This window comes from Mya arenaria, chromosome 7 (assembly GCF_026914265.1).
Source record: "Mya arenaria isolate MELC-2E11 chromosome 7, ASM2691426v1".
NCBI lineage: Eukaryota > Metazoa > Mollusca > Bivalvia > Myida > Myidae > Mya > Mya arenaria.
In genome coordinates this window covers 39494809-39522705 of record NC_069128.1, presented here as the reverse complement: position 1 = coordinate 39522705, position 27897 = coordinate 39494809, and the positions used below count along the sequence as shown (strand labels likewise).

At 36.3% G+C, this 27897-nt stretch overlaps 1 protein-coding gene across 1 annotated transcript; it reads right to left on the bottom strand.

The window, feature by feature from the left end:
* Positions 1–5343: 5343 nt before the first annotated feature.
* LOC128240383 (MOXD1 homolog 1-like) lies at positions 5344–27035 on the bottom strand. The gene is made up of 11 exons (XM_052957017.1): positions 26906–27035; positions 25897–26142; positions 21075–21207; positions 20717–20803; positions 20183–20362; positions 19204–19376; positions 18132–18378; positions 17840–17936; positions 9922–10088; positions 9497–9584; positions 5344–7720 (listed from the first exon to the last, which is right to left on the bottom strand). The coding sequence occupies exons 2-11, from the start codon at positions 26107–26109 to the stop codon at positions 7396–7398; spliced, it is 1710 nt and encodes a 569-aa protein (XP_052812977.1). The 5' UTR covers positions 26110–26142; positions 26906–27035; the 3' UTR covers positions 5344–7395.
* Between the last annotated feature and the right edge of the window lie 862 nt (positions 27036–27897).

The window sequence follows — 27897 nt, the reverse complement described above, 5'->3', positions numbered from 1 at the left end:
AAATTAAGATACAATTGTTCAGTTAGTTTAAAAATAGAATACCATTGATAACTAAACAATTGATAGATATGATAGAAGAATAATGGTTTTATACACCCGTTTCAGTGGTTTAGGCTTTTTCATATCTTACGATAGTCATCATATATTTTATTCAAAAATGCCAACAATTACATCAACAAGTATCATTCTGTGTAATTGTTTTGGTATAATTAAGTGAAATAAGTTCGAAGAGTGGTACATGCGTTTAAGAAGTGCCTAGTTAATATATATGTTGCCCAATGTGCAAGTTGTTTTATCAAAACCCATGTCTCATGAGACCACGAGCATGCTAACATATATAACCAACGGCCTCATACTCACCATTGACCGCTCATTGTATTAAGCCGCTACTTCCACAAAACCGCTCTTGTATTATACCGCTACTTGCATAATGCCACTCCTTGTATTAAGCCGCTGTTTGCATTAAGCCGCTCTTTGCATTCAACCGATATTGCATTAAGCCGCTTTTTGAATTTAGCCACTACTTGCATAATGCCGCTCCTTGTATTAAGCCGCTACTTGAATAAAGCGGCACCTTGTAAATATTCAATCTAAACAGTAACACGTTTATATTTTCGTTGAAGGCCTTCAATCAACTACCACAAGGTTAATTAAACAATATAGTGATATTTATTTAATTATACATATAGTTTTCCGACGGCTTCTATAAAAGGGAGAAAACTTCTTTATTTACGAGACATTGAAATCTCATTACGCTTACAAGAATTGTTTGCCCATGATGCATTGCCACAAGGTGAGAGTTCTTTTTACAATTAATTGATATACAACCAGCTTTTCGACGGCTTCTATAAAAGGAAGACTATTCCTTTATTTACAAGACATTGAAATCTCATTACGTTCGCAAGATTTGGTTTCCCATGATACATTGCCACAAAGTGAGAGTTCTTTTTACAATTTAAGGTTATACAAACAGCATATTGACGGCTTCTATAAAAGGGGGACTATTCCTTTATTTACAAGACATTGAAATCTTACTGCGTTCGCAAGAATTGTTTGCCCATGATATGTTGTCGAAATGCCTCTAGTGCTTTCAAAATAAACGAAATAACGTAGTATTGTTAAGCAAATGGCGTATTTAAAGTTCTCGTTTATGTTTGAAGATGAAAATAATATAATAGAAAATTTTAAATCACTACTAGGGTACTCTTAAGAGAAAAGTCATATGCGTGTTGCATATTATAATTCTTAAGGACATCTGTAAACCCATGTTTAAACATTTTGAATGGTTTTAATTGTTATATCTACACGAACGCTTTTGGCAGTCCATACCAAATGCTATACTGTTCGGACCAAATAAATTATATAAGATATAGCTTTCTCCCACCTCAGATGAGTAGATCCAATAATTGAACCATGCTAGAAATACTTATCTTGCCCACGGGCGAAGATAAAATGCCCGTATGGAACTCCTTTTTAATGGTCGTCACATTGCAATTACCTCCCTTGTTGAAGACTGTCGTCTCTAGCATCATTGAAACCTTGTCTTGTGGCAATATTTAGAACGCTAATTAATTTTTTCTCGCTTCAAATGTCACCATTAAACAGTTTTCACGCACCTTTCAAGAAATAATGCTTTACTCTCCTTAGACCTATTTAAAGGCCGATTTGACTATTAATATACTCTCGTAATCATTGCGCGCATATTCATGACAACCACGAATTATCGCATATCCATACTCAATTATTTTCACTAAGCACAAAAAGTTCCAGCCCAAACATACTTTTTACTTATTTTTTTTTAACTGAGGTGGGAGAAAAAACATCTACCATACCCGCTCGTGAAAGATAGGTTCATCCCGACCTTCCCGAAGGATTCTACAGTACTGGGGATAGTGCCCGGAGCAGTTTACGCACAGCATTGCGACCGACCACCGCATTGCACCCTGGTCTGCCGCCCCCGCTCACCCCACCCGCCATTTTTTTATTCCGAAAAACACTGCCAATACACCCGCATTGGAATTCTACAGCACTGGGGATAGTGCCCGGAGCAGTTTACGCACAGCATTGCGACCGAGTACCGCATTGCACCTTGGTCTGCCGCCCCCGTTCATCCCATCCCGCCCATTTTTGTTTTCCGAAAAACACTGCCAATACACCCGCATTGGCATTCTACAGCACTCTCGGCAAAAATACTTATAGTCTTTTATGAATTATCAAATATGTAAGTACACTGACATTACCCTGTCACACTGTCAAGACTTTCTACGATCTCAGGTTAGCCGGCCCTTTTTCATGTAGAAGGTTAGCCAAAGAGAGTGACACTGATGAATATGCCAGTATTCTATGATTACTTACAGAATAATACATTGTTTACCATGGCTTTTGGTTGATAATTGCCCTAGTGGAAGGAATAATTTCCCCGAGGGCTTTATTTTTACGGGGGCAATTATCAATTAAAAGCCAAGGTCAACCATGTATTATCCTGTATAATACATATGTTTTGTCATTTGTTAATAATTTTAAATGGATTTAAAAACATAATTTAGTGGAATAATGAAGGATATGTTATATAATTAGCATGTAGTCTGCAACTCTTAAAAATGAGATATAACAAAATGGTTTTGAATGACATTTAGCTGCGAAAAATTACAAGGGACTGGAAATCAAAATAGCAAACCTTTTCGTTCGTGTTTTCTGAATTATCAATAAGCCTGCAATTTTTCCATTCTTTAAAGATTTCCTGTTTTACATCGGCTGATTGTGATGTTCATTTCAATAGGTGAGCTCAGTTAGGGTCGATCACGCATTGGTCAGTTTCATAAGAATTCCGGCTTGAATGACCCTAGCCATTTCGCTGGAACAATTAACATTTCTCAGCGAATAAAGTAAAACAAAACGTTTCTTGTCTCACTGCATAATGACCTCTACCGAATGTACACATCCGGTACGGTTTCGTGTAATACTCGTTAATGAAACACGGAAGGTGTCATTTTTGGTAAAACTAATTTCACTGTTATTGCACCGATTGTTCAATTTTAAACTCTTTAATTTAAAGCTTTTATTGTTAAATGTTTGCCTACCCAGTATACGGCGGCCATTTTATATTCGTGAAAAAGACATCATGTGCACCTTTTTTGTCTTCGTCAGGCAATTATGCCGTAATCGCCCTGATGTGCCGTGATAATCTCACTGGCGGAGACGATAATCATTATTGTGTATTATCCTGAAATAATGTCAAGACTAACTATGTGCTCAGTCGAGCACACCTCTCGTCATTTGGAAGGTTAGCTAAAGGAGATAAAACTAATGAATACGCCAGTATACTATGATTACCCTTCCATAATGTCAAGACTAAGTATGTGCTCAGGCGAGCCCACCTCTCGTCATTTGGAAGATTAGCCAAAGGAGATAAAACTAATGAATACACCAGTATACTATGATTACCCTTCCATAATGTCAAAACTAACTATGTGCTCAGGCGAGCCCAACTCTCGTCATGTCGAAGCTTTAGCCGTATGAAAGAAGACTGCCTCAAGTTGTTAGTTAGCGCATTGTATGAATCTTACAACCTACCTGTTCAGTTTTGTAAAGCTGCCGTACACATTGTCGCGTATATCCCTGTCGCTTCAAATGGTACGATTTTTGTAACCAGTTTCGGCGAATTTATACCGCGCCTGATCATGCAAGGAAGGTGACGCTATGTGACATATCGAGTCTAGTGTATGCCGTCGTGATTCCGTTACGGAATGTGCCTAGGAATTATAAAATCACCGCAACCAAGAAATGTACCTGTTATTCGCATCACAACCGTGTATTTTCGTACAGCTGTCGTGCATTGTATCGCCTATTGTTTGTTTCTTTTCTAAAAGCAACTTGTTGGTCATAGAGAAAACGTTACGGCGTATACCATACGCATGTTGCTTCAAATCGTACATCAATCGGAACAAGCTTATTTGTGATATGCTTTTAAGTACAAGGTAAACATAAAAATGTCCGGAAAATGATTCGGAGAACAATCAAATAGGGTCTTACAGTTATATTAAACACTCGTTCAAATATCGTTTTGGATGCGTACTCAGTTTCCACAATATATCTTAACACATAATGACTTGGAGATTTCGTAATGAAAGTCACTTTTTGGGAAGTTTTAAACAATGCGCATGTCATCTGTAAGATTTCTCACTCTGACACAACAAGAGGCTTATTAAAAGTTGTCCTAAAATGAAGCATAAATGGCTCAAAATATAGATTATTAACGGTTCTTTGCCCTCGTATCATATATTTTGTATAAATATTGGTTCCATATATAATGCCGAATTAAGTGTAAGTGAAATCTCGTTGAACGCTATGCGTGATGAATTTTAGATGTCTACATTAGGTCATCCAACAAATCTATGTTTCATCCGTTTAATCAACTAAAGTCTCAATCTTGTATTATTGTTTTCGATTAATTGAGAGTACGATGTAAATAGCAACAGGTTGGTATACAGAACCGTTTCTAGTTAATTAATGTATACGTCATATAGTTCATGAATTACCATTAACCACCACATATAGTGGTCTAGTAATATAGATGTCCGCCTCTCTCTTAATGGGTTGAGGGTTCGATCTCCACTAGCGGTACATTCTCATCGCTTCTCAAAACTGACACCAGTACTGGTTTCTAGACAGGAATCGGACGCAAGCATGGCTCTATAAACTGCCAAACTTAAATCACAATCAAGCTACTATAAATAAGTATCAACTTAACTAACGCAAAGGTAGAATTAAGGTATAATCGTACAGCTGATGGTGGTATAATATTAAAACCCGTGTTTATAAAAAGGAGACCATTTCTTTTTGAAACGACATTGTTCTCGCATTGCCTGTATAAGAGTAGTTTGCCTTTTGAGATATGGTAGACATTTATTTCATATTTTCATCATAAACGATAGATGAGATATTTACTACATAAAATATATATGCATATTGTGTATTCATAAGATTTGCTTGTAACGAAATAGAAATATTGAAACTAAAGCAAAGTCTTGTAAAGTATGACATAACAATTCTGGAAGAGACACCCCCTTTTTGGTACGCGTGATTCCGTGTCTACTTAGGCATAACTCCAGACTCAAAACCAGTACGCAGAAGGTGCAATTAAACATGTTGGTATTCGGTACGCAAGCTTCAATCGACTTTGTATCTAATTATTTTCGTAGATACCATTTAACACTAAGATTTGCAATGATATATCGCGTGAGGTAATGTCACCGCCATTGCACATTTGTTTATATATAAAAACAGATACTTTTAAAACGAAAACGTTTTATTACATCAAAGTGAACGCTATAAAGATAATAAGATTATCAAAACAATAAAGCCGCAAATTAATTATAGTTTGAATAAACAATTGATTCATTTTGGTCACCTTTGTTTGTATATGGAGAAAAACGCAAAACACCTCCTAGCCATTGCATTGGCATTATGTGGCTTTACATTAGGAGCAAGTTTGGACCTTTTGCAATATTACTTAATTTCAATTAGGAAATCAAAAACTAAATGTAACTACTTGACTGTGCGCGAGACATTTTCATATTGTAAATCTCCGAAAACCGGCCACAATTTAATTAAAAAATAATAAGCTTAAATAAGTATCTGAGTGAATTTAGATTGTGTTTCTGTTTATAATTCAGCTTACAAAGAAATACGTAGTTCATCGTTATAATCATAACGGTAAATTATTTGAAAGTCTAAGAACTCCTTTAAATGAAATACAACACAAGTTATACCAAACCTGAAATAGTGTGCGTGGCATGATTCCTTCGTAATGGACTTAAGGTTTCAGGGAAAATGGAGGTAAGTATAAAAGTTGAAACTTAAAGCTAAATGAAGAATTGACGATATTTTTAAAAGCTCAAGGGATAGTTTTTACATGCTTTTTGATTAATCGGTTAGTAATTTTCATGAGTTAATACCAAGAACATGTGCTTGGTTTCAAAGTATTGGCATCTTAGTTGAAACATCTAGGAGTTCGCTTATATGGTTTGGCGTCAGTGAAGAACTTGTCCAACAGATATGCATTAGATCCCATATGTCCACGCAAAAACCGCTTTAGTTTTATTATGTGTTGAAAAGAAATTTAGACTTGGTTAAAAATTAAAACGGTGCTTGTGACTTGCTTAGTAAAGAGACAGTAGTCGGGATTTCAGATGAAACGTTGGTTTCACCTGCTATATTCGTTTGTGTCGAGAACCACGTTTAATGATTCACATTGACAGTGGTAATCAAATTGGCATAAAAACATTCCGTTATTCACATGTTTATCCATCAAAAATCGTGAAACGCATAGCCCGAGAGATGAACATCCAAAGTCACATAATGGAGAATAAATAAACCTCTATGTCGTGTGTTAGTGGTATAAATGTGACACTCTATGTCTCTTTATGTGGTAAAAGTGTCGTCGTTTCTCTCATTTTGTCGGAAAATGCTTAAGTTGTTTAGCATTCTCACCGTAAAGATTCTTCTTTTACGAATCTCGTATCTCATTCGTGCATTGCCTTACAGTTGTTGTAGTCACGGTCGTATAACGCGCATGGTCTCGCACGTCTTCGCCGATAAAAACTGTACACAGAGCCTATGCGATAAAGCACGACAGGGTAGATATTATACGACTTGCTACGACTGAATGGTGGTGGTAGGACCCACTACGACAATCGTTCGGGGTATTCGACATTTTTGCGATATTACACGAGTATTTCATCGTTAAGTTATGGTTGGATTTCAACGTTTGACCCATTAAATCGTGACTTTCAATTACATGCCGCCCGATAAAGGTATCGAAAAGGATCGACGTCGAGTTTCCAACCAAGTCTCAGTATATAAACATAAACAATTATAAAAAATGGGAGTTCATTTATCAAGTCTCCAGGCCGGGTATAGAAGTATATATTGATACCAATATTATAAGCATATTAACAATCTCTCCAGGCCGGGTATAGAAGTATATATTGATACCAATATTATAAGCATATTAACAATCGATTCTTAGACGTTGTTCTCTTACAAACTTATCGTATTGACGTCAATGACTTCCAAAATAAGTTAAAATTTATTTAGTGTTCGACAGACAATTAATTAAACATGCACTCGTAAATTTGATCCGATCCTCACACGATTTTCAATAGTGTCACTAACGTTTTGGCATTTTTTGTTTTATTTTATTTTCAAATGTTTAAAAAAACTACAGAACTTCTAATTGTGCATTACTGATTATACAAGCAGATGGTCCTCATTATACAAGCAATAAACATATTCAATGTCAGACCTTATAAAACATAAGAAAGTCCACTTGATTACATAATCAATATGAAATGTTATGATTGGAACTTTTTGCAAAACGTTAATTTTCATAATTTAAGCAAATAACAAACACACCAACATAAGAATAACAACACCACGCCCGTAACATGACGTCGAACCATCCGTGACGACGCATTCACTGCCTCCATTTTCTTTGTTTATTGCACAGGAATCAAGACGACCCCAGAAGTCAAGAAAAGTCGCTTTTGTTTCTCCATCCTCAATCTGTGAAATCGCATGTAACTGGTAGTCCCTCAAATCGCCAGAGTAACAAGGATTTGTCGAGTAATCCTCCACGACACTTCTGCATTCTTGAAGACATCGCCCAAACATACAGTTGTCAAATACATCTCTCATTGAGTCCATAGTGGAAGGGTGCCTACAGGAAACAAAATTGTTGTTGTTGTTGTTGTTGTTGTTAGTAGTAGTAGTAGTAGTAGTAGTAGTAGTAGTAGTAGTAGTAGTAGTAGTAGTAGTAGTAGTAGTAGTAGTAGTAGTAGTAGTAGTAGTAGTAGTAGTAGTAGTAGTAGCAGCAGCAGCAGCAGCAGCAGCAGTAGTAGTAGTAGTAGTAGTAGTAGTAGTATTTTTATAAAAGTTGGCTACTGAGCTTGTCCTTGTCAATTTATTATCATGACTTAGTATATGCTTTACGGTGAATTATAGAGGTTTATCAGTGAATTAAAAGTGATATTTCACTGTTTGAAACAGAGGAAAGCAATCACTATGATAACTTTTGCATACAATTCGGCGAGTTTTTTTTTAAATACCACACTAAACAGTAATTTTACATATATTCCAAGGCAGAAAATAAAATAATTTTTTTGCCTCGTGAAATATAGCTTTCAGTGATCGTTCGGTGAAATATATATTGTGATCTCAAACTCTAAAAATCAATAACCATTATATATGCATGACACAATAGAAGTCGCTGAAACAATTCCAGCAAAGAGCGACACACAACGTCACAGGACAATAAAAATAGGTTAAAATGGTTACACCCATAAGCAATTGCTACCCTTCCGACAGCAAAGTTAATGTGTTAAAAAAAAATAAACAAAACACTCTTACTTATGGCAAAATGAAAATGTGTGCAATGAACTATATCAACATTGTCAATTAAAAGTAAGGTGATAACCATGTTTCTATGAACACCACACTATAGTACAGTAGATACACCACTAGATATTGAACACATTTCCAATGACTCTTAAATAGCCATTTTTAAGCTTTAACATAGCTAAATTTATAACATGTCGTTTTATTCTAGGCATAACTGTAATGCATTTTTGAACGGTTATCTATATAAAATATATTGTACACATAAAGTATAATATTCGCCATTGACCAAAACGCCATCCACAAGAGTAAATGTATTCAGAAAGTTAGTTAGCATCTGTCTGTATTTCATACAGTTTTTGTATCAAATATATTGTCTACATGTAAAGTATTACATGTAAAGTATTACACAAAGTGGTCCCGTCCTATCAGCGAATGCATCGTATATTTCCATTGTCGAATCGATAACCCATAACAATTATTTTTTGATTTATCGGTAAATACATCTGATTCAGACAAAGACCCTCATTATGCCCCTAGTATGAGACTAAGACTCAGCCTACGCCCCTAGAATGAATCTAGGACCCAGACTATGCCCCTAGCTTGAGACTAGGACCTAGCCTATACTCATAGTTTGAGACTGAGACCCAGGCTGTACTCCAAGTTTGAGACTAGGACCCAGGTATTGCCTCTAGAATGAGACTAGGACCCAGAGTATGCCCCTAGATTGAGACTAGAATCTAGCCTATGCCTCTAGTTTGAGACTAAGACCTAGTCTTAGACTCAGACCCAGACTTGGTACCTAGTTCGAAACTCAGATCGGGACTAAGCCCAACACAATACCCTCACTTCGGAACTTAGACCAAGCCAAGGCCCCTGGTTGGAATAAAACTGTAATTATCTTATTGTAAAACAGCTACTACTAAACTGTGTATTGTGACAGTTGCTGGCCATACTGTTACATACATCAGAATTTTGCCATCTTTAATAAATACATCGTAGGTTTTGTTGGAATCTTAGACTCAATATAAAAGTGAATACGAGCGCTAATGATCGTTTATTAAATCAAGAAAGCGTAAATCTTACTACTAGGACTTACGATTCATTAAGAAGGTTCTTCCATTCACATCCATCAATGGTTTCTCTCTGCAAATCACACGAGTCTATCTCGTTCATTGCAACACATGCTGTTAAAAGTGTACAATAAACAAATTATTATTAATAATGATAATAACACTACATATCCTCCTCCCCATCCTCCCCATCCACTTCCTCATCATCATCATCATCATCATCATCATCATCATCATCATCATCATCATCATCATCATCATCATTATTATCATCAAAATAACACAGCATTCCAAAATAAAGCAGTTTCAAAATCTGTATAATAGTTATCGAATGTGAAATTTCGTCCACACATTTTTATTGAACATATATCCTGAACAAAAAAAACCGACTAAAACATTCTTCAATATTCATACATGTTCATTTATGCATGTAGATATATAAATAGTTTACCTGGTGATGTTAAGCCTCCCTTTGGATAATAGAAAATGTATCCAAAACACATTTCATTGACGTTGACATCTTCACCAAACAATAAAGTTTTGTAATCACCAGTGGTGTCGTAAGTGCAATTTGCTCCTAAAGACTCCCCAGATCCAAGGATTGTGGGTGTGTCAGACCTGATAATTAAGCAGATACATTGCATATACTAAGGATGATGATGTTACTTTAAACACTGTATGATATGTACGAACGCCCAGAAGCAATTCCGTGCTCGAATATATTAACAAAGTCATTTTCGTTATAATTACATGTATTGAATCAGACAAGGATAACAGCAAAACTCCTGCATGAATAAATATTTACTTTACGAATGGTACAAGCTGAGTGATACAAATGAATTAACATTGACAAATGACATTCTGTTTCGAGGGTTGACAATATCAATGTCACACGTGCTGCCATATGATATTTATTTTATTATACCGAACAAAATTAAGTTCATAAAAAGCTTTAAAATGTTTTAATTCATTTAATTAAACAAGTTTAACAAGGTAATCAAAATATAACATAATAAAATAATTATATCTAGAACAAAATTCCACCGTTAATTATGCTAAAATTCCTTCAAAACTGACAGTTCTTGTCGTCTGATGTTTTTGTGTACACATTGAATAGTGACGTCACTGCTGTATGTGTAAGTAGTCAGGGGGGCTCATCCAGTCGATATGCACTCGGTGACCCCTTCTTTAGTCTATATAAAACCGCCATCTTGGATCGGGTGGAAAATGAGTCGCTTTTTGGACGCGCTCGAGCGTGACACTAGCGGAGTATTTCTCAATAGCAGACGACGTAATCGATAGCCTAAAGTTATCATTACAGATCATTGTTTTCCTTCTATGTCTATATAAAAGGGCCACCATGTTGAATGAGTAGCTTTTTGGACCCGCTCTTGCGTAACCGTTTTGAACCGTCTGCCATTGCAGACGACGCTTTTTACCTAAGAGTACATACCGCCCGGGTTAAATTCATTAAATCAGACGAATTGTGTTTATGAGTTTGGTAGGATAACGGACGGTATGCGATGTTTAACTCTATATTTATCTATTTTTTGTTTAAATCAGCTCAGTGAGGTTAAGTATGTATTATATTCATAACGAGTTTCAGTATGTCCGCATCTTATAGCAGACGGCAGAGTAACATGTTCAGACGTGTTTATCTATTTCAGAGTGTTGTGCAATCGTTTTCATTTAATAACCATGTTAGTAAATAGTAAACTTCATTCATACTGCAGACACCAAACAGTCAACATCATCGCTTTATACACTGCGCTTTTACCTATATTTTATCTATAGTTCTTCAACGATTTAAGCTCATGTTTATAGTATAAAAATGAACTATTAAAAAGTCATTTTAATAGAACTCTTCTAATAACGTAAAACACAGTCAGCTAAAATGTTTAGGCAAATAAAACGACATATCATAGCGTATTTATGTATCTCAGGCGATAGCAGACGATTTTTGTTCTCTGATTGATGTTAATACTAGCGTATTTTACATACCACAAGGTTTAAAATTGTGATCATATGGTCAGTTTTTTTCCCACAGATATAGTTCAACCGAGTTCAATTGATGACTGGAGTTTTTTTTTTCCTTCTGCTGTGTATGAAACCAAACAAAAAACAACAACGACATATTTACACTTTATTTACAAAACATTACACCTTTATATAAGTTTCAAACGCATGATTTATACGAACAATAATTCACAATGTCTAGTAATCCCTAATAATTCATGTATATTTACTTATTAACTTTACCTGTACACATTATATACAGATTCTACCAGGTCACTGTGAATAGACTTGTTTATTGCTTCTATATCTATGTATATTGCTTCTATATCTATGTAAATGACGTCACACATTGGAAGTCAATTTCCATGCGCACCGGAGCGTAACGCTATTTACATTAGGCTAGCGTTTTTTACGTAAAACCTATGATTAATTTACATGTTTAGACTTGTTCAGACATGTCACGGCAGGCTCTTTGTCATAAAAGCGTTTAGTGCATCGAAACTATTTCATAACAGGGTTAACCGCCGCATAGTTCGTCTTAGAGTAAACCCACAGGTAAGGGTTTAATACTACTATTATGACTTATTTACATTTTGCGTCTTAAAATGACTCGATAAAATAAAATGTAGCTTCAGTTTAAGATGTAGAGGTATTATAAAATTGTAAAGGTTTTACCAACTGTATGCTAAATGGAGCAATTAAATATGTCAGAGGCACACGCGACAGCCTGATCGGATTTGTTTATCACGGTAGAGTTCATTTGACAATTGATAAATGGACTTTTTAAGGCGACTATTTTATTGTTTTACCATATGACATTGTATGGTACATTTGTATGTGAAAAAGCACAACACAATATATTTATGTACAAGGGTTTATTTACATCTGTATATGGTTACATACATATGCGGTTAACACGCCTTAAACTATATTTACAATAGACATAATATACGGTACAGAATAGTGTCAGAGTACAATACGATACTATTATATTTTTTAATAACAGGATTACACTGTATAATGCACATAACATTTTATCAAAGCGAAATGCAAAATTTCCAGCGCTAACGACATGGTTTCTTTGAAATCGCCTTCTCACGGGTTTGTGTAGACTGTACGATTCTTGATCGTGCAAGAATTTTCGTATCCTGTGCATACCAATATGAAATTTGTCTTCCTTCTTTACCACTTTATATAGTTTTTGTGGTCCGGCAAACCCACCGGGATGTTTTGCATCGTAATAAATTGTTTTTAAATAATCCTCCACTGGAGCCATGTTCACTGCTCTATGTCCACAACACAAATAACGAGTTATATCCAAAGTACATTATTTATACACTTTCCGAGTCACTGTCTTCATCGCTTTCGGAATCCTCACTTTCATCACTGTCCTCCGACTCAAATAAGTCTCCAAAAGCGTTTTTATTTTTCTTCAAGACCCTTTTTACGGCCGATGTTAAACTGACCCCTTTTCTGCCCAGATCGTTTATTTCTTGCACTATTCTACGATGAGTAACGTTGGTCGATAATGGAAACCAATATATTTCCAGTAGCGATTGGTATCTTTGAAGGAAATTCTTTTCCCTGTAGGGCTTCACACGTTCGTTCGCCAATTCGTCAGCGTCATCTTCGTTTTCTCCATCGCCAATGAATTGATCGTATAGCTTGTTGAACTTGGGTATACTATAGCCCCTAGCGAGATACCATATATGTTGATAACCCGTGTTATCTTCGACACTATCATCCGTGATTTCCTCATCCGTTATTTTCTCATCCAGTTTTGCCCTTTTAGCCGGAGGTTCCCTATTTTCTGGGCACCAGCCACTTTTTACGTGTCTTTGCACGTCATGACCGGACTCGAATAATTGTCCACAATCGTCACAAGCCTGTCCTTTATCCATATTTTCTTCCACGATGTGCACTGTTTGAATTCCAATTGAAGAATGATGATTTGTTGTAATTTGCCCCGTATTTATAGTTTTTGGAACAGTCACGTGATGCTCACGTTCTAAGTCACACATTTCGTCCACATACTGTTCGGGTTCAATACATGTAAGCCGCTGATTATTCGGCGTAAATGGCTTCAAATCCACCAACAGATATCCGTAAGGACGTTTTGTCGCTTTTGCGAACATATTCAACAATGTATCACTTTGCCCCGGGTACATCTGTCTTGCCAACGTCATGACGGATTGTTTGTCGACTGGGTTGTTGAATAATATCAGATAGTGACAATTTCGGCGCTGAGTCGGGTCTTTGTTTCCGAATAAATTCTGATTAATAGAAACCACGGATAGAGACCTATGGTGTGAACCTTCGGTGAATAAATCTGTGACGCGTTTATCCTTGCCGGATTCTGAGTAGAGATCATCCAATATAAGCAAATTATTTACATTGGGATCAAAGAACTCGTCGCCTTCCAGATCGTTTGGAATACCCTTGATGAATTCTACACGAGGCAGTACAGATGTATGAACTTTGTCGTATAATGGTTGCCACCGTTTGTACAACCACACAATCCTGTCAATACCGGGCTGTATTTTTGAGGTATGATTTTGCAACATGTCCTTCACCATCGTCGTTTTTCCACACGATGTTGGTCCAGATATCATCATAGTGAATGGGTGTTGAAACACAACATTCTTTTTTTCTCCTGTTGGCGGCCTTCGCGCATCTATGCTTTGCGACGGCGGTGGCAATTGAGGTGGGGGAGGCGCACCCTGTGTTTCCCTATGTCCTCCAGGAGGAGGAGGAGGAGGAGAAGGAGGCGCTCCCTGTGTTTCCCTATGTCCTCCAGGAGGAGGAGGAGGAGGAGGAGGAGAAGGAGGCGCTCCCTGTGTTTCCCTATGTCCTCCAGGAGGAGGAGGAGGAGGAGGAGGAGGAGGCGCTCCCTGTGGAGGATACGCTTGACTGATTCCCCCATGCATATGCGTCCAGTGTCTCTTCATATTATCGCTCCTCGTAAATCCCATCAAGCATTCTTGGCACTTAAACATGTTGACTCTCTGACGGCGAACTGATAAATGACACGTTCTGTGGTGGTTGTGTTAGTAGTTTATACTCCGGGTCCCGGCGTGAGCACATTGAAGGGTCCCAGAGTGACAGTTCAACCACCGCACACCTATCCTGGGCGGTGAACCAGTACTAGGTGCCTTCACTTCTGCAAGGAACTGACAACTTATGTACATGCCAGGAGCAGTGGTACAGTGCGAATGGTCGTAGAAAGGATTTCATAACCAATCACAACAGAAGTGACCTGGTCCGCCCGGGAATCGAACCCGGGTTGTCCGATTAACAGTCCAATGCTCTACCGACTGAGCTATCCGGGCGGACAAAAAAATGACACGTTCGTGACAAATCCACATATTTATACCCGAACCCAGAAAAGTGTAAGCCAATCAAATTGCCTTTATTTAGTACTCAATGAGTATAAACTTTAAGAAAGCACAAGAACTCTTTTCAAGATTTATTTGATGTGGAATTTTCAGACGATGAAAATAGTGAAGAGGAGGAATCTGATAGTGACGTCAGCGAAGAGGAAACAGAAAATGTATAAATTGATTCTAGTTGATTAAATTTGTTTATTTATGCTGTGAACCCGGAACCGTAAACATGGCTACTTGGAAGGAATATTTAAAAACAATTTATTACGATGCAAAACACGCAGCAGCATTTGCAGGGCCACAGAAATTGTATGATGTGGTCAAACGAGAAGGGAAATTCAAGATTGGCATGCATAGGATACGACAGTTCTTGCATGACCAAGAATCCTACAGTTTACACAAACCAGTGAGAAGACGATTTCAAAGAAATCATGTCGTTAGCGCTGGAAATTTTGCATTTCGCTTTGATAAAATGTTATGTGCATTATACAGTGTAATCCTGTTATTAAAAAATATAATAGTATCGTATTGTACTCTGACACTATTCTGTACCGTATAGTATGTCTATTGTAAATATAGTTTAAGGCGTGTTAACCGCATATGTATGTAACCATATACAGATGTAAATAAACCCTTGTACATAAATATATTGTGTTGTGCTTTTTCACATACAAAGGTACCATACAATGTCATATGGTAAAACAATAAAATAGTCGCCTTAAAAAGTCCATTTATCAATTGTCAAATGAACTCTACCGTGATAAACAAATCCGATCAGGCTGTCGCGTGTGCCTCTGACATATTTAATTGCTCCATTTAGCATACAGTTGGTAAAACCTTTACAATTTTATAATACCTCTACATCTTAAACTGAAGCTACATTTTATTTTATCGAGTCATTTTAAGACGCAAAATGTAAATAAGTCATAATAGTAGTATTAAACCCTTACCTGTGGGTTTACTCTAAGACGAACTATGCGGCGGTTAACCCTGTTATGAAATAGTTTCGATGCACTAAACGCTTTTATGACAAAGAGCCTGCCGTGACATGTCTGAACAAGTCTAAACATGTAAATTAATCATAGGTTTTACGTAAAAAACGCTAGCCTAATGTAAATAGCGTTACGCTCCGGTGCGCATGGAAATTGACTTCCAATGTGTGACGTCATTTACATAGATATAGAAGCAATATACATAGATATAGAAGCAATAAACAAGTCTATTCACAGTGACCTGGTAGAATCTGTATATAATGTGTACAGGTAAAGTTAATAAGTAAATATACATGAATTATTAGGGATTACTAGACATTGTGCATTATTGTTCGTATAAATCATGCGTTTGAAACTTATATAAAGGTGTAATGTTTTGTAAATAAAGTGTAAATATGTCGTTGTTTTTTTTGTTTGGTTTCATACACAGCAGAAGGAAAAAAAAAACTCCAGTCATCAATTGAACTCGGTTGAACTATATCTGTGGGAAAAAAACTGACCATATGATCACAATTTTAAACCTTGTGGTATGTAAAATACGCTAGTATTAACATCAATCAGAGAACAAAAATCGTCTGCTATCGCCTGAGATACATAAAAACGCTATGATATGTCGTTTTATTTGCCTAAACATTTTAGCTGACTGTGTTTTACGTTATTAGAAGAGTTCTATTAAAATGACTTTTTAATAGTTCATTTTTATACTATAAACATGAGCTTAAATCGTTGAAGAACTATAGATAAAATATAGGTAAAAGCGCAGTGTATAAAGCGATGATGTTGACTGTTTGGTGTCTGCAGTATGAATGAAGTTTACTATTTACTAACATGGTTATTAAATGAAAACGATTGCACAACACTCTGAAATAGATAAACACGTCTGAACATGTTACTCTGCCGTCTGCTATAAGATGCGGACATACTGAAACTCGTTATGAATATAATACATACTTAACCTCACTGAGCTGATTTAAACAAAAAATAGATAAATATAGAGTTAAACATCGCATACCGTCCGTTATCCTACCAAACTCATAAACACAATTCGTCTGATTTAATGAATTTAACCCGGGCGGTATGTACTCTTAGGTAAAAAGCGTCGTCTGCAATGGCAGACGGTTCAAAACGGTTACGCAAGAGCGGGTCCAAAAAGCTACTCATTCAACATGGTGGCCCTTTTATATAGACATAGAAGGAAAACAATGATCTGTAATGATAACTTTAGGCTATCGATTACGTCGTCTGCTATTGAGAAATACTCCGCTAGTGTCACGCTCGAGCGCGTCCAAAAAGCGACTCATTTTCCACCCGATCCAAGATGGCGGTTTTATATAGACTAAAGAAGGGGTCACCGAGTGCATATCGACTGGATGAGCCCCCCTGACTACTTGTGTATAAGGGAGGCAATCACGTCATGATTTAGCTAAAATATTGAGGCAGTTATTTGCCCTTATATGACATTCAAAATGTCACTGCGGTCACATGACTTGACAGTGAATTTTCGCTTGGTCACGTGTCAAAAAGGTTGAAAATGTTTTTGACAGTCAAAATATCTCTTTTTCGGGTAATGGGATTTTACCATTGTAGACAGAAGTGAGGTATAATAATATTGCTTAACATGTGCGTTAAGTCTCTGACAACTTGTGGACCAAGTCATGTACGGGTTTTATGGTATAGCCAATGGTAAAGTTTTTGCACACCGACAGCGCCGTCGACAATGACCGTTAGGCTGTTTCAGTAGCTTTACGTTCATCTTCAAACAATGACAAGCTAAAAATGATGGACATGTAACACAAAAAATATATTTGGAACGTTAGATGATTTATCCTATCCTATTTGAAGGATGGTGTCCTTATTTTACATTCAAGTGCAGAATGTACAAAATAAATAAGTCATCTTATTTAAATCATCTTTCGAAAATGATTGACGCAGTCATATGATATATGCATATTATACACTTATGAATTGTTGTACTTACATATGAATTATAGGATCATCATAGTGGTAGTCAACAGTTTCCGCTACCGTACTTGTCATTCCATTCTTTCTACCGATATATATTTTGCCTGATTTACCTTAAACAAAAACAAATATAGTTACAATACAATGAGAACTACAGAGACAAGACCAGAAGATAAACACTTAAAGAAGTCCCTGTAAAAAGCACAGGGCGAAGGCCTTTAGAACAGCTAAACGACATACAATGTACAAAGAATAGACCGACGGAGAATACGTGCATACACAAATTGAGGCAAACATATTTTACATACCACGATAGTGCATGTGATTTTGTCCCCCTATAATGGTAATTTCTTCCTGCAATAAATCCTCTCCAATGCAGTTTCCCTTGCACACCCCACTCACTTCATAGCTATTTTTACTCGGCGGAATATATAGCAATGTCTGTCCCACAAGAAAGACTCCAAGATCATTTTGTCGCAAAGTCTCGGTATAGTGCAATGTTAAACCAGACACATCTACTTCACCGCTCATCAACATACCGTTATGGTAATGGGTCTAAAAGTACAGAAGAGAGTTTAAATAATAATCTCGCATGAAATTTGGTACAGGGACAAGCCCAGACTGCCTTGATTAACGTTTTTGCACAGAAACCATACCGCCACATGATACACCTAAAATACCTATCCAGGACCAGTTGTATGATTAACATCGATACAATTAGTTTAATAGTGTATATTTACATTCACACTTCATTCCTTAACGATGGTTGTTGTTTATCAATTGCACTTTATTTCTGTATAAAGTGCAATGGCATTTCCCATCGATATCGCGTGCGTTACTTCTGTCCTGTCATTGGGCGCAATAATACCAACAGGCGGGGCATATTTACTACGGAACTATTTTTTTTTTCAATGAAATCGTAAAATTATTGGCAACATGCAAAACTGTAATCTGCAGTAAAGCAGTCAAAACAAAATAAGCAACGATAATTTGATTGATTTTAATGTAGATAATTTCATGATAGATGGAACAGTTGAAGAAACGTTTGTGTTTAAAAAGGCGGTTAAATGTCACGAAAATGCAAAAACAGTTAGTCCTTAAATAAATATATTGTTTCTATTGCATAACGTAATAAATTGTCATGCATGTAGAGAGATCTGTTACATTTCAAGTAGCGTATGTATAAATTACAATGATATGTCGGTATACGCACGTTACTTATTGAAAGCTGTCTTTGGAAGCAAGGTACAAAATAGTTCATTCACCCACAACCCGCGTAACTGAAATTTTACACATAGGGGTGCAGCAAATGTAACACGTGCATGGTAGTTATTAAACATAACATGAACTGTATATGAAGATGATAGGAACAATATTCACCTCTATCATGACATATTTGTATCCCGTTTTCCCCAAACGCCAGGCCGCCTGTTCGTTGCTGAAGCAAACCCCCAGGTCACCAATTGTCCACACCAGTAGGGGATCGCTGCATCCTGCCCTATCGTCCATGGTACACTCATAAGGTGCATCCGTATGCCTCGGCTCAAACTTGGCTGAAAATGTCATTTTCGAACATGAAATTGTGAATGAACACCACAGATGTTTTCTTTCTGATTCCAATTATGTCATCAAAAGAAACTCACTTTTATTTGTTTCCCATGTTTTGTAATTATCGAACACTAGGCCTAAAATAAAACTACCCCTCTCGATCCGATTCAAATCGGCGAGTCCCAATAATTGTTTTGGTAAAGGCGTTAGAATATATTATTCGATTTATTTATTTTAGTAACCAAGTTTGAGAGAAAAAACTTTTGTATATATAGCATTATATTCGCCTTTGTATTGGTAAAGGCGTTAGAATATGTCATTTGATTTATTTATTTTAGTAACCAAGTTTGAGAGAAAAACCTTTTGTATTTATAGCATTATATTCGCCTTGTTTGGGAAAATATAAACAAAAATATTTATCGGCCGAGCGACCAACACTTAAACCGACATGGATCATGGGAAGGGAGACAAAAAGAATTTTAAGTCCGGCCCTATTCAATATGTATCCTGTTCCTTGGTTATTTACTATCAATTAATACATTTCCGTTTGAAAAGAATGGAACTGCTACGTTATTGCATAACCCTTACGGCAAAATTCTACATAACTGGAATTGTGTTTAATTTACAAGAAGCGAAATAAAACTTATTGAAAAGAAACGAATGTACGACCAAAGGCTGAATGAACTTAAACGAGAATGATACAAATAAATTCTACGCAATAACAAGAGAAATGAAGGGCAGGATGTCAAAATAGGGTTTAAACTTTCGTATAGTAACCGTACAAAATATATTTATAAAATGTTTAAGTTACCATTATTTGGACAGCCAAACAAGGTCATGTGATGAATGTGATTGATGTTGTTAATGTGAGGTGTGGCAGCTACGAGGTGGTAGTCCTTGTCTGCAGGAAGAGCAAAGGCCTGACACTTGTATGTTTTTGGTTGCCGTGTTACTTCAGTTTCATTGAACACAATTTCGAGTCCCTCGGTTCCTTAAAGAAAAACAACAACAACATTTTTATAATAATAAGCTTTTCTTCAGATGATTTCTGTAAGAGGGTCGATTGTGTTTCGCTTTGAACTTCGAATGACAGCTAAAGCAATTATAACAGCTGAAGCGTTTAAACTATAATTATGTTTTCAAAACAAAATTGACCAGTCCTGCACCCAAAGTCTTACTGCGATCTTATTCAATGTCACAAAGACCAATGGTCTCCGCCAAATCGAGGTATAAGTGACAAAGAGGACAGGAAACACATTCCACATGTATGCTGACATATAGCGTATCAATTAATTTTTGGGTTACGGGAATTTAGAGTACACAAATAAATAAGCAGTAAAGTCACCTTTTGCCGACTCACATTGAAACCCTTCACACTTCAGCTCAAAACCTGGCTCTGAGCATGCGTGACCGGAAGAGTCCGTGCAGACACCTGAAAAGAACAAGAGGGAAATCTTTATGTAGCTTTAAATTTAATTAACGAAATATTTTTATTATTTGCATGCCCGTTCACAACATGTCCTTTATATGAGATTCTAGTATCTGACTTTTTTTAATTATGATATAAACTAGAATGGATTGCAAATTTTAAGTAGATTACCACGATATATTTCTGCTGGTGTCATTTTCTACGAATGTATCCAATAACACAGTTATTTAATAATCGTATCACTATTAGCATTGAGTTATCACCGTATACCTACCGGGATGTGTAATGCCTTGTGTTTGCAAGAGAACGCCGCCAGGTACCCACTTACAGTCCGGGTCCCCTAGCTCCTCACCGTTCCTGGCTCCATCACCATCAGAGTCCATCCTGCACAAGTCCTCTGTCCATTGCTGAGGAAGGAGAGGAATAATACTGTTACAACTGTAAGTACAGGGACAGAACCCAGTAGCAAAGATTTAACAAATACCTTGTTTAGAGACACAGGGTTAACAAATACTAAACTCAAAACACCATTCGGAACACCAATAGTAAAGTTATTAAGTTTATCTGCTTAATTCAAATTACTATTCTATCTTCTTGCAGCGTAGTCATATGTAAAAATTTCTGACATTGTAAACCGTTCATATACATCTGAGGTTTTTTTCGTCGGAAAATGACTGAAGTGTTCCGAAGGCTCAAAACACGAGACAAAACTACACATACATCAATACATCTGTACTATAAAGTGATTACCGCCGTGATACGGTCACCGAAACAGGTTTTAAAATAGTTAATTCAAGTCTAGTTTTTTTTCAAATTTAAACACCTTACTATAAATATTGAAATCTTCCTGTAAAAATAAAAAATGTCGATATTCAATTAATTTTACCTAAATGTTCCCTAGTGAGCCTTCTCCTAAACCATATTCTAATACCTGACATAAATCTACGCCGGTATTGCACGGAGTTAATAAAGTAATAGAGCTCAACGATATCCAGAAAAGCCTCAAAGTTGGAAACGACTCAGAAACAAATATTCAAAGAGTTCAGTGTCTTTGCATCTTAACTTACTAAAAAATGTGTTAATACGCCTGTGTCTCTAGTTCATAGTCGTTTTGGCCAGGGGGGTTAAAAATTTTTTTCGAAATTTCGACTACTGGACTTATCCTGATTTTTTTTTATTATAGCATTGGGTATTTTTGCAAAACACAAAAATATGTTTGTATAATCAGTATGTAAAGTGGCATTTTCCTTGATATAATGCGAATCATTCTTGTCAAATGTTAAATAACAAACAAACACATATTGAAGTGGAAACATTCTTGAGTCCACCACATATTTCAATCGATATTAGTCCTTCATTTACATAATTGTCTCTAAACAGGGTATATGATCTGCTTTGTGGCTAATGCGCTTGCACCTGTAGTTTCCATTGTATAACATATCAATAAGATATTTTGTACGTTTGGTTTATGCACCAGTCAATTGTAACCACGCCCCCCCCCAGGTCCGGGGGTATACCGGGGATAGCCGGGGAAATGGGCCGTGTTTTTACTTTCCAGGTGGCCCCGCAGGGCCGGGTGACCGCGGTGCTTTTGTCTTTGCGCCAAATTTAGCGGGGATTGGGCCAAATATAGAGTCTCTGGGGTGCGGGGGCATTTGGCCGGGGTTTTACCATCAGTTCGTCCCCGCAGGGCGGGGATTTTGCCCGGGCTTGGCTGGACCAAAAGTCAAAGTCCCTGCTATTCCCCGGACCTGGTGGGGCCGTGGTTACAATTGACTGGTGCATTACCGCTTTGAATCATTAATCCAAAACAGAGCAGCTCATTCGGGGATGGTTTGGTATATTTTAAATCCATACAATACATATTTCATGTATCGAGCTTTCGTATGAATGTTTTATTTAAAAATACATATTCTAGCTACCAAATAGAAGGTATTATAAAACGTGTTGACTAACGTCCATGTGTTGAATTAAAAGTTAACTGCCTAGTAAATGAATATAAACACATTAACCTTGGCGATTTAAGGCTTTTTTGTACGTACTAAACTAGTTTTAATTTTAATAAGTTTCTTAAACTATGTATATGCTGTGATAGTTTGAATTAAAATGAATACCAGTTTCATCGTTTGTTTAATGAAAACCGAAACTGATTTTTGAAACTATCGAAAGCTCCTCCGGAGGCGGTTTCATCGGTTCGTCCCATCCGAAATCTAGCCCACTTTGAAAAAAACAACATTGCAGACAGGGATCCAACCTGTGTTTTGAAAAATTTACTTGGTAAAACAGGCAAACAACTTGGTAAAACAGGCAAACTACTTGGTAAACTACTTGGTAAAACAGGCTTGGTAAAACAGGCAAACTACTTGGTAAAACAGGCAAACAACTTGGTAAAACAGGCAAACAACTTGGTAAAACAGGCAAACTACTTGGTAAACTACTTGGTAAAACAGGCTTGGTAAAACAGGCAAACTACTTGGTAAAACAGGCAAACTACTTGGTAAAACAGGCAAACTACTTGGTAAAACAGGCAAACAACTTGGTAAAACAGGCAAACAACTATCTGCGGTATCATGTTTTGAAAAAAAATCAGAATTAATGGCTACATGCAGAAGCTCCACCATGTTGTTAAAGCTGCACACAATACCATGCATTTGTTACTTAACGCAAAACTTTCGGAATAGGTTTCCAAACCGACGAAACCCATGAAACCAAAACTGAAACTAGTTTGGTATCAACACAAACGCCCTTAATGAAACGTTCTGCAAGAATAAGCCAAGGAGCATGTATTATATGGATTAAGGTTGTTAGTGTTCCAAATTTTGTTTTGTCCAATGGGATGGCAATTTTTCTTTGCATTTGCCTTATATTTAGCATTAATTGTTTATAAAGACTTAAACCTGGCAAGTCGACTCTTCTTAACGTTTTATTATTCGGTAATAGTGTGCATCTAAAAAGGCTGACAAATACAATTTTAAACAAATAAAGCAATACGATATAGCAATATCTAGTTTAAGTGTACCAATTATGGATACCGCACTTAGCATAAATTCAATAACATCCTTATGTCATAAATGGTTATACGCATCAAGTTATCAAATAATTCGACCTGTGTTGTAAATGTAGATCCAAATTCATGGGTAATATTTCAAATCTCGGTCTATTTCGTCTTTCATAAATCTAATGGGTTTGCGTTAAATATTACTATGAATACCAGGGGCGGATCCAGGAACCTACATTAGAGTGGGCGTAATTTAGGGGGCGTAACCTTTTGAATTGCGCCCCTCCCTCATAACCGAAATCAATTTGGTTTAAAGTGTTGGCAGGGTGGTTTGGGGGTACTCCCCCAATATTTTTCTCCTTTATTGAAATAAAAAGTTAACTTGGACTTAAGGTGTTATGAACTTGGGTGGTCAGTGTATATAAACACAATTCAATGTTTTATACTTTAATAACGATATACATCTCATGATAGTTAACACAACTCTGCTATTTACAAAAGCCTGCAGTAGTAATAAGAATAACATTAGACAGTAGGCGGAGTCTAATATTCATTAGCAGCTCTGAGTAATCATGGTTACATTTTATATGAATGGAATACCAAACATAAGGGACTTTAGGGGAGCGGGTGCGCCCCCCCCCCCTTGGAGCCGCTTGTGAATACCAATCTGTTCCAACAATACTCAATAACTAGCTAAAACTCATTGTTAAACCCTGCTCAAGGTCCCGACCGTTCCAATGCTTATCAATATAAACAGGGTGAGGAATCACGTGACTTCAACGGGGTTCTCACATGGGTCACCACGGGTCAAACCCGATTTAAACAAACAAGTATGTAATGTAAATTTCTAAATAACATTTTTGACAGAAAATATGAATATATTTCGTAGCCTATAAAAGACTACACGTATGAAATATTTTAGATTTGATTGTATTTTAATTATGCAATCCTTGGCCAAAAAATCAGCGTTGCAGTCTTTTATAGGCTACGAAATAGTTTTATATACTATAAAAAAAGTTATTTAGAAATTTACACCACTTACTTGTTTGTTTACATCGGTTGTGGCCCGTGATGCCCAATGTGAAAACCCCGTTAAAGTCACGTGATTCCTCACCCTATATTTGGATGCGTGTATAATCTATGTCTTCGTTGTTTTGTGACGTTGCTTGTCTCACGTTAAGTGCATGCTAGGATGTTGCATTGTGTCTTATAACAGGATCATTATTATTTTTGTCTACCCGGCTTGTCTCAGTAATTTCCTTTGTGTTATCGACAAACAAATGAATTTCATATAAGTCCAGGGGCAGATCAAGGATTTGACGTTAGAGGGGGCGTACATTAAGTAGCGGCGTAACCTTTTGACTTATGCCCCTTCTTCAGAAACAAAATTTCCTTAGATTAAAGTGTTCGCAGGGGAGGGGATTACACCCCTTAGTAACTTTTAACAATTTCCTTTCCAAAATGGTGCATTTTGGGCGTATTTTATTACTTTTTTTTCTCCAATATTGAATAATTATAAGTAAACTTGGACGATTTTAGGGTATCCGCAAGTGATATAAACAATGAAATAACATGATTCAAATGTGTTACAGTGCTAACATTAATGAGTATGCCGGGCTTCCGTTTAAGGAAGTTTAGAAATATATTTCTCCCAAGAAATTAGCCTATATTCCAAAATGGATGCCTTGGAGGTACAAAAACTTCAATATTTTTTTTAAAACTTTCAAAGTTAAAGCTTGGAAGTTCAAAACATCAGAACCTGGTGTCTATGTTACTTTTATGTTGACCATTTCAGTCTTGAAGTAACATGAATTATAATCATATAAAATTGTGAAGTTGGCAAGAAATGGTAGCATTTTATAAATTTTAACTTAACAGTTGAAAAAAGTGGAACACATTGCTGTGTTCGAGAGACTTACACTCCCGCATTTCAGTGAAAAACTTCCAATATCGTTGGTAAGGCATTTCATACTTGCAGTTTTAGATTCTTGATAAAAGCCCTGATTAGCGAAAGCATAAGCTCATGTCCACAAATTTAAGAAAGCCCTCAGATTTAAAAAAAAATAATCTAAAGTTGTATGCATGTAAATATATCTACCATTCCTTGTCCATGGAAGTCGAGTCCAAATTGGTTTCTTTCCCCGTTGCCGTATCTCTGCTTATGGCCCACGCCAAACCAGATCTCGGAGATATTGCAAGGGTTCGCAACCAGGTGGCCGTTCGGTATCTTGTCTCGAAAGGAAGGATATGCGGTGCTGATTTGGAGCAAGCAGAACGCCACAAGTATTCCTCCAATTGCGCGCATTTTCATTTTAATAAATTGGATACGTATGCAATTTGAAATCTGAAAATACATAAACAATAACCGTAATGTCATCACTCACGAGGGTTCACACACATGTTTGATCGTGGAAACATGGAAAATTTGTCATACACTATGGATTAAGTGTTGAACTGTATTATATCCGGAATATAATTGAGAAACATTAGTAAAACAGAAACACAGTATTTAATAGTGTGGCAAAATCGAACCAAAAATGAATCGACAATCGAATCAAACCGGAAGAAGTATATCGATTTGCTATCGGATAATTTCTCATGCTGTATACATTTCTCTGAATAATTAAGAAGATGTTTATCTGTAGAAACTATACAGACAGGAGCTGGCTGGCAATCCACACAACATATACATTGTGTTAGTTTTCACTTTTTCTACTTGAACAAGTTGAAGCAACTACATAAGTGTAGTAAATTTCTTATCTTTATATTGTAATCAAAGTTAATTTTAGGGTTATTTAAACTTGACAATGTCAATTCCAAATCATATTTTAGCGCGCACAGGTCTGGAACACAATTTGAACGACGTCATTTCCGAAATGACATTACGTTTGCATACAATTTGGCGCGCTTTTCACAACGACACATTTTTTCATTAATTCAATTTAAAAGATTAACACATTTCTATCCGTTATAACGTTAATCTTTAATTTCACTCCGCCATTTCTAGAATAAAGACGACAAACATGACCATGTATATGTATATAAAATAAATGATATCAAAGTTTTAATTTTAAATGCTACTAATTATTATAAGAGTCAGCTCATACCTGATTCACAATAAATGCCTTATCTCTTTGCTCTTCTTTAATTCAAACAAGTATTCTCTTAATTTAACTCAAATAACGCGTTGTATATATTGTGACTGGTTACACACGGGTGCGCAAGATGAAAGAGGCGTTTACCATATATATACACATTTTGAAGCCCAAGGTTAAGTAAACACATAAAAATGCTGAAAAGAGTTTTAATGTTTATTGAGGTAAAACAGTTTTTCTGTCGATTCAGTAATTTTGCCACGGCATTCAATTGCTTTCGTAAGAAATACCCGGCATTTGAGATCCCAAGTAAGTAAGTAAGTAAGTAAGTAAGTAAGTAAGTAAGTAAGTAAGTAAGTAAGTAAGTAAGTAAGTAAGTAAGTAAGTAAGTAAGTAAGTAAGTAAGTAAGTAAGTAAGTAAGTAAGTAAGTAAGTAAGTAAGTAAGTAAGTAAGTAAGTAAGTAAGTAAGTAAGTAAGTAAGTAAGTAAGTAAGTAAGTAAGTAAGTAAGTAAGTAAGTAAGTAAGTAAGTAAGTAAGTAAGTAAGTAAGTAAGTAAGTAAGTAAGTAAGTAAGTAAGTAAGTAAGTAAGTAAGTAAGTAAGTAAGTAAGTAAGTAAGTAAGTAAGTAAGTAAGTAAGTAAGTAAGTAAGTAAGTAAGTAAGTAAGTAAGTAAGTAAGTAAGTAAGTAAGTAAGTAAGTAAGTAAGTAAGTAAGTAAGTAAGTAAGTTAGTAAGTAAGTAAGTAAGTAAGTAAGTAAGTAAGTAAGTAAGTAAGTAAGTAAGTAAGTAAGTAAGTAAGTAAGTAAGTAAGTAAGTAAGTAAGTAAGTAAGTAAGTAAGTAAGTAAGTAAGCAAGCAAGCAAGCAAGCAAGCAAGCAAGCAAGCAAGCAAGCAAGCAAGCAAGCAAGCAAGCAAGCAAGCAAGCAAGCAAGCAACCAAGCAACCAAAGCAAACCAAAGCAAACCAAAGCAAGCAAGCAAGTAAGTAAGTAAAGTTGGTAAGTAAG

Bases quoted from the DNA above. Each gene is read 5' to 3' on its own strand.
- LOC128240383 (XM_052957017.1), bottom strand. From the start codon at position 26,109: ATGAAAATGCGCGCAATTGGAGGAATACTTGTGGCGTTCTGCTTGCTC. The intron at 20,363-20,716 runs GTGACTTTACTG...TTTTTCTTTAAG, and splicing joins TCAATGTGAGTCGGCAAAAG to GAACCGAGGGACTCGAAATT. The intron at 17,937-18,131 runs GTATGTAAAATA...TTTTTGTTTAAG, and splicing joins AAATCACATGCACTATCGTG to GTAAATCAGGCAAAATATAT.